Source organism: Carcharhinus amblyrhynchos, chromosome 2, assembly GCF_965287045.1.
Source record: "Carcharhinus amblyrhynchos chromosome 2, sCarAmb.v2.hapA, whole genome shotgun sequence".
In the NCBI taxonomy this organism is placed as follows: domain Eukaryota; kingdom Metazoa; phylum Chordata; class Chondrichthyes; order Carcharhiniformes; family Carcharhinidae; genus Carcharhinus; species Carcharhinus amblyrhynchos.
In genome coordinates, this window is record NC_137325.1 from 18,911,917 (window position 1) to 18,926,647 (window position 14,731).

General features: G+C 45.8%; 1 protein-coding gene across 1 annotated transcript in view; it reads right to left on the bottom strand.

Moving 5' to 3' along the window:
• Positions 1-14,731, bottom strand: part of tppp (tubulin polymerization promoting protein) — a 35,863-nt gene that overhangs the window by 15,550 nt on the left and 5,582 nt on the right. The window contains exon 2 of the mRNA XM_080203021.1: positions 24-350. Within this exon, the coding sequence (XP_080059147.1) occupies positions 24-340 (317 nt within the window). The 5' untranslated portion in view covers positions 341-350. The remainder of the gene's footprint in view (positions 1-23; positions 351-14,731) is intronic.

The window sequence follows — 14,731 nt, forward strand, 5'->3', positions numbered from 1 at the left end:
TGAACAGCAGATGAAGGACGTACTTGACTTTGGAAAACACAATGTCAACATCTGTGACCGTCACATTCTTCCCGTCAATGACGTTGCAGTCTTTACATAGTTTTGACCAATTTTTGCCGTTCATCTCTTTCCCCGTGGCTCTCGTGTCTCCATGAATGGCAAATTTTCTGAAGGCTTCTTCGAGGTCAGTGAGCTCATCCACTGGAGTCGATCCCCCGTCGCTGCCATTCGAGTCAGATATGCGCCGTTTGGCCACTTTCTCCTTTAGCCTATCACTCTGAACCTTGGTGGAAAGTTGGTCCCTCTCGCCCCTTGCCGGTTTGGCTTTGCAGTCGGCCATTTTTGATCCACTGCTGGGGGGAATAAAAGACATTTTATGAATCAGATTTCAAAACAAGAAGAGGAGACATCCTCTTAGTTATGTTCATGATACATCCCAATGAGCATTGTTATTGAGAGACAATAGTCTTATACAAGGCACAAAAGCTTTTGAACTAAGTACATTGTTCAGCTTTCCCCACTGTTGCAGTATGATAGCTTCTAACTTTGCCAATTTTTCTGCTCTGGGTAAGACTGGGGCAGCACAGTGGCGCAGTGGTTAGCACTGCTGCCTCACAGTGCCATAAACCTGGGTTCGATTCCCAGTGTGGGTCACCGTCTATGTGGAGCCTGCATGTTCTCCCTGTGTCTGCGTTAGCTTCCTCTGGGTGCTCCGGTTTCCTCGCACAGTCCAAAAGACGTGCTGGTTAGATGCATTCTCTTCAGTGTACCCGATTAGGCGCCAGAGTGTGGTGACTAGGAGATTTTCACAGTAACTTCATTGTGTTGTTAATGTAAACCTACTTGTGACACTAGTAAATAAACTTAAGAACACCTCTAATAATGCAGCACTCCCTCAGTACTGCAGGGGAGCGTCACCCAGGATAATGATTGTCTGGAGTGGGGCTTGACCCCACAACCCTTTTGCTCACTGATGTGAGTGCCAACAACTGTTTGTTAGCTGACAACACACTCGCAGCACACCACAAAACACAAAGAACGAATAAAAGACAAGAGGGGTGGATCCCCTGTTCCCCGCAGCACGCTTTACAGGGGTGGAGGCAGCCTCCCATTGGCCGCCAATGGGATCTTCTGGTCCTTCTGCCTATCGTCAATGGGTTTTGCACCCTTCACCATTGTGGAATCTGTGGCAAGGGGACTCATTGGTGGGAACGCCGGCAGCGGGATCAAATGATCCCACCTGTGGAAACTGTCGGAAAATTTTGGCCAACCTATACACTGGTTTAGTTTTTCCCAGAACTGAAAATTACACTCAGTTATCAAATCTTGGAAGAAGGCCTGAAGCTGTGGAGTTATTTTGTTTTTTTCCTTTGGGATTAGCAGATTGTCCACCTAAAATGGCTCCTTCCCAAGAAGGCGAAAACATAATGTTATGTTGAGGCCATTACCACTTGTTTGTAAGGTGCCATTTTGCAGTTCATTCCTAATTTTTTTTTATCCCTTCGTTGGACATGGGTGTTACTGATTTGCCAGCATTTATTGCCCATCCCTAGATGCCCTTGGAGGGCAGTTGAGAGTCAACTACATTGTTGTAGCTCTGGACTTACATATAGGCCAGGTCAGGTAAGACAGCAGATTTCCTTCCCTAAAGGACATTAGTGAATCAGATGGGTTTTTCCAACAATCAACAATGGTTCCATTGTCATCAGTAGATTCTTATTTCCAGATTTTGTTTATTGTTTAAAGTGTTACAAGTAGGCTTACATTAACACTACAATGAAGTTTCTGCGAAAATCCCCTGGTCACCACATTCCAGCGTCTGTTCGGGTAAATTCCGTCATTTGCCATGGAGTGATTCGAACCCGAGTCTGCAGAACATTAGCTGAGTTTCTGGATTAACAGTCCAGTGATAATACCACTCAGCCATCGCCACTTCCTAATGTTCGGGAATATCCTTTGCCCTAGGCGCTCACTGCTATTCCTATCTTGGGGTGGTTTCCACAGTACCAGAAGGAAAACAACATATGTGATATTGTATTTGGTTGCTGTTCCTTTCCTACTGGCTGGGGAAATCTGTGTGCAGGGCAGAATGTAGAAAACAGAGGCTTACTGAGAGTTTGGATGCAGAGCTTACATGAAAAAGCTCAAAATAATCTCTATTTTGTTCCATTTCTTACCAATTCTGAACTGGCTACAGGCAGCAACAATAACAACTTGACTTTATCTTGCACCTTTAATTGAATTGCATCAGGAGATACTAGGCCAGGGGTTGAAAGTTGTGATCAAAGCTATATACCTGAAAGTGGAGAGCTGGAGAGGTTTAGGGACATAGCTTAGGCAGCGAAGGTACAATCAGAATGAATAAAAATCAGGATGTAAAGAGGGTGGAATAGAGTGTTGCAGGGATCTCAGAGTTGGAAGGGGAAATTATAAACCTAAGGAAGGGCTAGGCCTTTGAGGGATTTGTCACATGTACTAATATACAGTGAAAAGTATTGTTTCTTGAGTGCTACGTAGACAAAGCATACTGTTCATAGAGAGGGAAAGGAAAGAGTGCAGAACGTAGTGTTACAGTCATAGCTATGGTGTAGAGAAAGATCAGCTCAGTGCAAGATAGGTCCACTCAAAAGTCTGACGGTAGCAGGGAAGAAACTGTTCTTAAGTCAGTTGATATGTGACCTCAGACTTCTGTATCTTTTTTTCCAACGGAAGAAGATGGAAAAGAGTACATCTTGGGTGAGTGGGTCCTTAATTATGCTGGCTGCTTTTCCGAGACAGCGGCAAGTGTAGACAGAGTCAATGGGTGGTTTGCTTGATGGATTGGGCTACATTCACGACCTTTGGGAGTTCCTTGCAGTTTTGGGCAGAGCAGGAGCCATACCAAGCTGTGATATAACCAGAAAAAAATGCTTTCAGTGGTGCATCTGTAAAAGTTGGAGAGAGTCGTAGCTGACATGCCAAATTTCCTTAGTCTGAGAAGGCAGAGGAGTTGGTGGGCTTTCTTAAGTATAGTGTTGGCCTAGGGGGCGGGAGGAACCAGGACAGGTTGTTGGTGATCTGGATTCCCAAAAACTTGATTTGAAAACAAAGATGAGATTCCTAAACAAAAACGGAAAATCTCAACAGGTCTGACAGCATCTGTGGGGAGAGAATAGAAGCAATGTTTCGAGTCTGGATGACCCTTTGTCAGAGCTCTCTCTCTGCAGATGCTGTCAGATCTGCTGAGATTTTTCAGCAGTTTCTGTTTTTGGGTCTAAGCTTTGACTGCAGAATCACCACACGGATGAACAGCGAGATGCAGGTATTCACCAGGTCAGCATTAAGACCCAGAGCTCGTCTCGTCTGCGCTCTCTCCTTTCCTTTTCTATAAACGGTATGCTTTGTCTGTACGGTGCGCAAGGAACAATATTTCTCACTGTAATACATGACGACAATAAATCAAATCACAATCAATGTTAATATATTACACACCACCAGACCAGGGATATATAAGCAAGTCTTCAGAATGCCAGCTGCATCTTAACATTTTGTTTTCACAACCATAAACAGAATACCAGAGTACTGAGCAAGTGCCTGCCAATCTGCGATAGATTCACTAATTTACCCGCAATACTCAATAATCCTTAGGCTGCTACATTTAGCTGTCAAGGAAGAGAAAGAGTGCAAGCTTCGTTTTGTGTTGTCATCGCCCTTGGAAACAGGTTACTGAAACATTCTGGGAGATTAGACTCTTTGCATTCATTTAAAAGGGAACTTGACAAATTCCAGACTGGAGACAACGTAGCTGGTTGTAGGAAGCCTATCACAATCTCCTGGCGCTTGGCTTGTCTTTTGGGAATCAGGAAAGAATTTTCCAGTGTTGTAATTTGGAATTGGTCACTAATCCCCCCCCCCCCCCCCCACCCACATGCACACCCACCGTCACCCAATCCACCACCCCCCCGTTGCACCCCCACCGCTGAATCCACCCCGACCCAAATACACACCCCCACCCCAAACCATGCCCCCTCCCATCCAATCCAACGCCCCCATGCCTGCGCCACCACCCCCTCTTCCCCAACGCCTCTCCATGTTGCTAGAATGAGTTTCCTTTCCTTTGAGAGGTTATGCGCTTTGGTGCTGCTCAGTGATGTGTCTGGCTGTACTATTTCTGCAGGGGTGTTACTAACAGGTCCCATAGAAGTTTCCTGACATCCTCCCCTTGTGTAGGAAAGCGGTCCAAGTACAAACACAAAAAACAGTTCAGGGCCATCATGGGTGAAATTGAAGGGTTTGTGCCAATGGATGAGCAAAGATAACCTTCCTCATTAGTATCCATCCTCTGATCTGATATTACACCCGGCAGTGGGAAGGGGGCTCAATGAACCAAGCTACCAAGAAGGCTGGAGGCAAATAAGGCAGGATTTCTGATTGTTCATCCAATGATCTCTGCTGGGAAGTGCTGGGTTTGGAAAGACCCAAGCCTGGCCCATTCTCTGGCCATATTCATCCAGGCCGAGGCCTGCACAAGAACCGTGGAACCCTGGGCGGTATCTTGTGCTCTGATTGGTGGTGAGAAGGGTATGTGATTAGGTGGGATGGTGGTGTATTGGAACCCTGTCGCCTTCCTACCTCGCCCAGAATTAAGATGGCACAGTGGTTAGCACGGCTGCCTCTCAGCGCCAGAGACTTGGGTTCAATTCCGGCCTCAGGAGACTGTGTGAAGTTTGTGCGTTCTCCCCATGACTGCACAGGTTTCCTCTGGGTGTTCACGTTTTCTCCCACAGCCGAAAGATGCGCAGTTAGATGGGCTGGCCATAATAAATTGCCCCTTTGTGTCTCAAGATGGGTAGGTAAGGGGAATTAGCCTTGACAATTAACCATGGGGTTACGAGTATAAGGTAGAGTAGTGGGCTTGGGTAAGATACTTTGTTAAAAGGTTGGTGCAGAATTGATGGGCCAAATGGCCTCCTTCTGCATTGGGGGGGAATTCTATGAAGTTCTGGGTGGGTAGGGCCATGGGCAATCTTTCTGCACCCACCGACATTTGAGGCCCCCAAATGGTCAATGAATGAGTACTTAAGGACTTCATTCACCAACGCTGGTATTAACTCAGTGCAGATGGGCCTGACACCAGCTAAATCCGTGCAGGCTGCCTGTGGCCTCAGGAGGTGGGGGCACGGGAAACAAGTGGGCCCCTCGATCAAAGATACTCTGTGCCCAATTGGAAAGGGGCCCAGTGAGTGCCACCAACACTGCCAACCACCCCCTCCCCAACCACCTCGCCCTTACTGCTGACCCACTGCATCTCTCTTCCCATGACCCCCAATCCTCAGAAATACCCCCCACTTAGCTGCAGTGACTCCTCATTTCTGGGACTACCTGTCCTTCCAACAGCCGCATGGTCTCCCATTTGGCACCACTGGGCACAAAAATTGCTGGCCTCTGACTGGCCGGCAGCTCTTGGTAGGTGAGGCCCGGGCCGGGGGGCAGGGGGGTGGGGGGTGCCTTGCTTCCAGGGCTAGGCCTCGCCGCTGCCTGAGTGCTTTGTGGTCCAGAAGGCCTTCCCAAAACAAAGAGGCAGTGCGGGGCCTCTCGCCAACTCTCCAGTCAACAGGCAAGATCTGTGGTGCCCTCATAAGATTCCGCCCCATATCTCAAGCAGTCACAGAGATGGGGCCTGAAATTTGGAAACACGGGGAAAAGAAAGGTGTAGGTAGGACAATTCACTTTGCAGATAAGAAGTTTACATTCGAAATTACTACACCGAAAAGAAGCAGGGATCCGTAGCTCTTCGATAGAAGAAATATTCAACCAAATCATCAGGTTGATACAGTGAAAATAATGATGGCATGTAATTTAGAGTCCAATTTCCCATTACACATTCAATCATAGGATCCTAGCATTCTTCTAAGCTGCACGAAGTCAATCAGTTACCATGGTTCACGGATTCTGGCTTGCGGAGGAGAAGGGAAGTAGGAGTTGATTTATTTTAAAAATCATAATATTTAGAGGGAACGTTACCATCTGGACTCCTTTGAAACATCAGGCCATTGCAAAGAATCAGCAGCTCAAAGGCGAAACCGTGGACATCTCTTTGAGCATTGACTGACAATGACAGGCGAGCGGGCAGTGGGGTTCAACATGAGCCGTCAGCGTAAACAGCACTTCACCCAGGAACAGCTCGACTATCTACAGATGCGAGTTATCACGCTCAACAACATCTCCGAGACAGCTCTTGCCATCATTGCCAACAGCCAGCTATTTAAATCAACAACATGACAGAAAGCTAAGATAGGTGGAAACTAACCACGCACTGAAAATTAAAAGCGATTATTTTGCAACGGTCTGATGGTACTCTTTCAATCAATTCGAGGAAGCTACAGGAAGAGGCCGACAGAATTCATCGACATATTTTGCTTCGAACCAGGGAGATCTTAATTTACCACCGTCAGAGTTAAGACGTGAATGACGGCGTGGAGATTGCTGACATAGTCATGTCGAAAGGCAGTAAAGCATTGATATGCATTTCGACAATAGATGAGCTGGGACAGGGATGGATTCAGAGGTGGAACTAGGCTGTCTCTATGGTGGCCAGGATAAGACCATAAGATATAGGAGCAGAATTAGGCCATTCAGTCCGATCATGGCTGGTATGTTTCTCAACTCCATTCCCCCACCTTTTCCCTATGACCTGACCTGTGATCCCCTTCCCAATCAAGGGGCTATCCAACTCTGTCTTAAATACACTCAATGACCTGGCCTCCACAGCCTTCTGTGGCAATGAATTTCGCAGATTCACTACCCTCTGGCTGAAGAAATTCCTCCTTATCTCGGTTCTGAAGGCTTGTCCCTTTACTCTGAGGCTGTGCCCTCAGATGGCAGTCTCCCCTACTAATGGGAACATCTTCTCCAGGCCCATTCTATCCGGGTCTTTCAGTAATCTAAGTTTCAACATGATCCCCCCCAAAATCCTTCTAAAGCCCATCGAATACAGACCCAGAGTCCTCCAGCATTCTTATGTGGTCAGAAGCTCATCTCAGGATCGAATGTGATACCGAGGTTATGACCAAGCTGAGACTGTCACTACGGAGAGGAATGGAGTTAGTAGACAAGGAGCAGAGATTGTGGCTGAGATTGAAAACAAGAGCTTCCTTATTCCCAATATTTAGTTGGAGAAAGTTCTGCTCCTCCAGTCCAGGATGCTAGATAAGCAGTCAGATACTTTGGCAATAGTGAGGTGGCTTTGACAGAGAGTTGGATGTCATCATTGTACATTCACGGGAACATTATCTGGCTAAAATGGAAATTGAGCCAAAGAAGGAAACATTAAGACAGATGACCAGAAGCCTGGTCAAAGAATTAATTTTTGGGACGGGAGTAAAACACTGGATAAATCATGTACTTCGGGGAGCATCCATGCAGTGAGAAACAGATAACGCTTTCAACTTGGGGTGGCATGATGGCACAGTGGTTAGCACTGCTGCCTCATGGCGCCAGGGACCAATTCTGGCCTCGGGTGGCTGTCTATGTGAAGTCTCTCCATTCTCCCCGTGTCTGCGTGGGTTTCCTCTGGGTGCTCCGGTTTCCTCCCACACTCCAAAAGATGTGCTGGTTAGATTGATTGGCCATGCTAAATTGACCCATAGTGTCACAAGATGTGTAGGTTAGGGGGATTAGCAGGGTAACTGCGTGAGGTTACGGGGACAGGGGCAGGGTGGGATTGTTGCCGGTTCAGGCAGAATGAGCTGAATGGGCTCCTTCTGCACTGGAAGGGTTCTATGATTCAGACTTCCAGCAGGTTTTAAAAGGAGGGCTGGAGATATGAAGGAGGGAAATGCAAAGCTTGTCACCTAGATGGCTGCAGAGATGACCATCAGAGTGAAAGAGGAGCGGAATGCACTAAATGCATCCTGGAAGGAATGGAAGAGGTTTGAGAAATAGGGAGGAAAGACCAGGGAGGGATCTGATCTGCTGGTCTGGTGGAAGGGAGAGATGAGGCTGGGGCAGCTGACTGGAGGTCTCAATCTTAATGATAAAGTTGTTCATGAATCCCTCACACTTATTAAGAGAGAGGAGGTTGAGGGAGAAAAGGAGGCGTTTGAGAAGACCATTTGCATTTGAGAAAAGTAACTGAGGGTTACCCTTTGTATTTATTTCTTGTCCTCGCACCTTAGTCCTTAATGCAGACATGGCCAGGTGTGAGGAATGGTGTTTTGATCGAACAGCATCACATGTAACTGCCATCATTGAGGGTGCAAGTGAAATCTGCCAAGATTATCCAACTTAACTGAGCAAAATTGTACAACTGAGTCAATGAGTCTATATCTGGAACAAATCAACTAATACTTCTGATGGTGAATTAATAGTTTAAAAGGACAGTGACCTTTCTAAACATTGCAGAGCTGGCTCCTTTTCAAACCAGCCTTGGGTTTGGAAGGATGAAAGAGGAAAGGAATGGAATCTGCCACACCACGATACCCAAGTACACATCTTCTGCTGGGCTTTGCATTGTTAGAAATTACAACATGGAAACAGGCTGCTTCACCCAGTCTGGGTTGGTGCTTATCCCCCACACGAAAAGCATCCTAATGCTTTCCCATGTCCTTTCCTTCCTGTTTCCTTCAACCACCCATTCTTAAAGGCTGATATGTTAATTGGCACAATGATAAATGATAGGGTCGTTGTCACTTTGGGAGAACTTGTTGTGCACAAATTGGCTGCTGCAATTCCCACATCAGTGACTAGATGGAAGGTGATGCAAGGTCATGAAAAATCCTACACAAATACCATTTTTTTTTTACCTTTGTTCCAGTCATTAAGTTCAACATTCCACAGCCTGACAGATTATAGCCATCATTTAACAACAAAAATTCTCCTGTTCTCTGCTCTTAACTTTAATCTTATAGCCATGACCCTTGCTCTTGACCCCTTACTCAATGAAAGTTTGTTTTTCCTGACTATATTCAACCCGATTTTCCAAATTCTTTGGTGAGACTATGTTTGATATTCTTGCTTACGAAATATTGAGCCTGGAGTCTAAGCTCTATCATTTTTTCATTCAGTGTTTCATATGATCTTTAGAACATAATAAATAAGAGTAGGCCATTTGGTCCACTGAGTTTGTTGCAATATTTAATTGGTCACGGCCGATCTGACTGTGACCCTAACTCCAATTTCCTGCCTGTTCCCTTAATTCCCTTGTAGATCAAAAATCCATTTAACTCAACCTTGAATACACTCAAGTGACTCAGCCTCCATGGCTCTCCGGAGTAGCAAATTCCAAAGACTAACAGCCTTGAGAGAAGAAGTTCCACTTCATCTGTGTCTTCATCCACGAGGAGTGAAGTCGCAAGTTTTCATGGATTTTCTTGCTAACTTCAAGGCTCTTCATTTGCTTCAAGTCATGGGCCCAGTGGTTGGGACTTGTCCAGTATTACTGGGTGAATGAATAGAGGCCACGTGGAGCAGGACCAGCTGCTAGAAGAGGGAGGAGAACAGAAAAGGACTCTCAGCAGAAATCATATCCATTTAGGGAGCAATTCTTCTACCTGGTCATCAATGAGAAACAATGACCAGGATTTTCTCGGGAGTTGTAGCAGGCAGGCGGGCAAACTAGACAAAGGTCCACTGAGCTCAGGCAGGATTTTCTGATTTTGAAGTGAGCATGGCCGTAAAATCCTGCCTGTTGTGAGTTAAATGTACTTATAGGAAGGGCACCAACACTGAAATGTGCCACCTACTGCAGCCACAACTGCAACCTCAGAGCAGGGCTAGGACCAAATTGCTAGTGACTGTGAAGATAACCATTATAATGAACTTTTATCTATCTGGCTTCTTCCAGGCTGGAGCTGGGTATAATTACAATGTCTCTTTGCCGTCCATTTTTGCATCAGGGAGGACAAAGGCTTTCCATTCAAAGGAAGTTAATTATAGTTCATTCTTTCTGGCCAGAGTGAGAATTCAACTTTACCAGGATTGCAAGTTTCTCCATGGTGCAGGGAGCCATTGGTTGCACACACACTTTGTAAGAAGCACAGGTCAGCTCTGCCCTGTATTGGAGCTGAAAGGTATTCAACATCCCCAGCTGGTGTGTGACCATTGGTAGTGTCAGTGGCAAGAGTCTTGGCATCAATCATGATGTCTTCATTCTGCAGCAGTCAACTAGCCCTTTGAGCCAACGTGTCAAACCAAGAGATGGGCTGGAAGTGATCTGCGAACAGCATGGCTCAAGACTCCAGTGTGCAGCCCATGCACGCACTGGCAGCATTTACACAATGATAGGCACACAGAGCATGGCACAGTAGATGACTGGCATCCTGAAAGAGTGCTTCCTCTCCGGAGCAGCCATCCATTCTCGGCAGAGTGGGTGTCAATATTTGCAATGGTGTGCCGTGTGCTGCACAACCTTACCATCATGAGGGCAGGACCCTTGCCGCCAGCTATACAGAAAGCAGCTGAGGAGAAAAAGGAGAAGCGGGAAGCAGGAGACAGCCGCTTTCCACCACAGCTGTCTGGAAGAACCAACTTTGAGTGCGAGATCAGTGGTTGCAACCTTAATTCCACATTCAACAAAAGTTCCAAGTTCACAAAAGGGTGACACAGTGGTTAACACTCTGCCTAACAGCGCCAGGGACCCAGGTTCACTTCCAGCCTTGGGCGGGTGACTGTCCCTGTGCACTTTCTCCCCATGGGTTTTCTCTGGGTGCTCCGCTTTCCTATACAGGTTACGTTGATTGATTGGCCAAGCTAAGTTGTCCTTAGTGTCAGAGGGATTAGCAGGGTAAATATGTTGGGTTACACAGAGGGGGCCTGGATGGGATTGTTGTCGGTGCAGGCTCGATGGGCCGAATGGCCTCATTATGAACTGTACAGATTCTATGATTCCACATCTTACCTTCCCTCAGTCACTGGCTATCACAATTGCCACAATGCAAGAATACAAGCCACCACTAAATCAACATTCCAAACCAAATGAATAAATAAAATCACATCATATTTCATACTAAAGTCTACTATTCACACTTGTACTTCATGCCAGTCCCAAGCACCTGAAACTCCAGTGGTTGTCAAGAGAAGACTTTCACTGAAAGAGAGATTTCAAGCAGCGTTGGGTCTAAAGGACAGCAATTTGGGGTTGGCCAACAGGCAATGAAAGGTACTGGTGGAGTGGCTGGGATGGAATGGTATCTTTCAGAGAGAGGACTGTAGGTTCCTGCTCCATGGAGCCACTCCACTGTTCTTGGGTGGCACAATAGCAATCTGTTGAAGGACAGAATGTTGGACTGCCCCGATACCCTGTACCCTGTATGATCTTCTACGCTAGCCAGGTTTCAATTGGGTTATAAATGACAAGGAACAAAGAACAATATAGCACAGGGAAAGGCCCTTTGGCCCACCAAGCCTGCACCAATTCCTAATCCTTACTTAGACCCACTACTTGTTGCCCATACATTGGGATCACAGTGGCGCAGTGGTTAGCACTGCTACCTCACAGTGTCAGGGACCCGGGTTTCATTCCCAACCTCAGTCACTGTCTGTGTGGAGTCTTCATGGGTTTCCTCAGGGTGCTCCAGTTTCCTCCTACAGTCTGAAAGACGTGCTGATTAGGTGCATTGATCAGGCTAAATTCTCCCTCAGCGTACCCGAACAGGTGCCGGCTAGAGTGTAGCAACTCGGAGATTTTCAAAGTAACTTCATTGCGACATTAATGTAACCTTTAAGCTGTTTCAAACTTTAGCTAGGCCACATTTAGAACATTGCATGCAGCTCTGCTCACACACTACCAGAAGGACGTGGATGCTTTGGAGAGGGAGCAAAGAAGATTTATCGGGTTTTTGGGTTGAGGAGAGTTTGGATAAACTCAGATTTATTTTCACCAGAAAGAGAGGCTGAGGAGCGACCTGATAGAAATCAACAAAATTATGAGAGGCGTATAAATAGGTGGATAGTCAGAGGCCTTTTCCCCAAGCTGGAAAGATCAACTATGATAGGGCACAGGTTTAAGGTGAGAGGGGGTAAGTTTTTCACACAGAGGGTGGTGAGTGGCTGGAACGCATTGCCAGTGGTGGAAGCAGGCATTTCAGCAAAGTTCAAGGCGCATCTTGATAGACATATGAACAGGAGATGAACAAAGGGATAGAAAAGTTTAAAGTTTATTTATTAGTGTCACAAGTAGGCTTACATTAACACCGCATTGGACTTACTGTCAAAATCCCCTAGTCGCCGCACTTCGTCATCTGTTCAGTAGCACTGAGGGAAAATTTAGCATGGTCAATGTACCTAACCAGCACGTCTTTCGGACTGTGGGAGGGAACTGGAGCACCCGGAGGAAACACATGCAGACATGGGGAGAAATTGCAGACTCTGTACAGACAGTGGCCCAAGGTGGGAATCGAACCCGGGTCCCTGACACTGTGAGGCAGCAATGCTGACCACTGTGCCACCATGCTGCCCTGTAACAGAATTTGTCAACTTTTATATTTGATGCTCCGGCTGATGATGGCAAGCATGCTGTGTGTGTTCTTGACCACCTTATCATGTGGCCAATGCCCAGTGCAGTTAATGTGTCTGCGTATAGAGATCATTATAATGAGCAGGCAACACAAAGTTGGCATGCTGTGTACATTTCAATCAAAAGGTGTGGATACATTGCAGATTAATTTTTAAATGCTATCCAACTGGTCCCTACATTGAATATTTGCTCAACAGGTGGGATTGGTGGGGGGGGAGACAACAGAATATGGAGTTATACATGTTGTTCCATTGCACATGTGGCACATCAGAGTCTCAGTGTGTTTCCCCCAACAGACACACGTGCAAGATCTAGTGGCGCATTAGGGGCAAACAAAAATATCACTTCGAGAAACAAACCCAACCACTAACGATTACATTATTTCTCCCAATCACCCACAACCCGATTGCATTAGGTGAGAGATGGAACCAGTAAACAAGCATGTCAACCAGCAATACAAATTTCCCCTGGGGAGGCTAAAAAAATCAAACTAATGATTTGCAAACGCAGACAGAGTATAACATTTCAATTACAGAGTAACAGGGAACTTCCACTTTAGATGTGGTCACAGGATATGAAATGAAAAAAGCAACTACCTCAGGCATTCCAAAGTACTTTGCAGTCAATGAGATATTTTTGAAGTCTCTATAATATAGAGAAACGCAACAACCAATTTGCACTCAACAAGCACTTTCAAACCACTATGTGATCGTGGTCAGATATCCCTTTAAATGTAGTCGCAGGATATGAAATGAAAAAAAATTGAAGGGTGCACGAGGTTATTCTCCTTTCCGTCAGGTGAACTACAAACTCAGTACAAACGTTCAACTTTGCAGGTTCTTCAGTGGCAAGTTTGGCCACGCAGAGTAACATGGACCAGGTAAGTCCCAGTTTGATTCCAGATCACAAAATGTAAACTGACACTTCAGTTGTTTAAACCAAGGCCCCATTTGCCCTTTCAACTGGCTATAAAGGATCCAATTACAATTTTTCCAGGGAGAAATGGGGAACTTTCCTCAGTGTCCAGACCAACAGTTACTCAAAAGCAATATCACCAAAGAAAACAGGACGTCCGACCATGATCAGATTGTGGTTTGAGAGCCCTTGTTGAGTGCAAATTGGTTGTTGCGTTTCTCTACATTATAGAGACTTCAAAAATATTTCATTCTCTGCAAAGTACTTTGGAATGCCTGAGGTAGTTGCTTTTTTGTGCACAAGTCCCTCTTCTTCATTAACCTATACAGAGTTAGCTCATCTAGAATGGGGCAGTTGCTATATATTTAGCTTTGTACTACTCAGACTAGGGGATAGATTTTTTTCCGATCCAGTAACTAAACCCTTCAGCACCGTCCACTACACGGATGAGAAAGGGCAATAGGTGCATGAGAACAATATCACCTGCAGGTTTACCTGTTCCTACAATATCACTGGGTCAAAAACTGAAAATCCCTTTCTAACAGCACTCTTGGACTATGAGGGCTGCTGCAGTTCGAGACGAAGGCCCACAATCACTTTCTCAAGGGCAACAGCAACAAAAACTTGCATTGCTATAGCACCTTTAATGTAGCAAAACCCAAGGCACTGCACATCACCTTGCTCAAAACAAACTTTGGCGTCCAGCTGCATGAAAAAATACCCGGGCAGGTTAACAAAGGTTTTAGCCGAAGGGGCTTTAAGGAGTGGCTTGAAGGATGAGAAGGGGTTAGAGAGGCAGAAACATCAGGAAGGGCCTAGGAAGCTAATGACATGGCTGCCAGGGGCACTAATCCCATAACGATAACCATCTCATGTCAACATATGGCTATTGAAATTGTAAGCATTGATCTTTTTTCCATCTAAGAGTTACAGCATTAAAGGGCAGGGGATTTAAGTGTCTTAACATGTGATAATTCTGCAAAGCTTATCCGCCTATTACACATATTAACATTGACTGTTAACAATCTGAAAGGGATATGGTAAATCTCTGCAAAAAGACAACTACAACACTCCCAAAGGCTACCTAACCTTTCTGAAGAACTAGGTTCAGATATTTCACTCAAATGCTTGAAGCCCTTGAGATATGTTTCTGAAATCTGGGTGAGGAAAATTACTTCTGAGTCAAGGCAGCTGCACTTTTAAATGTGCTACTCCCTCCATAAACTGCAAATGCGCAAAATATGAACATATGAATTAGAAGCAGTAGGCCACTCAGCCCCTTCAGCCTGTTCCACCATTCAATAAGATCATGGCTGATCCAAC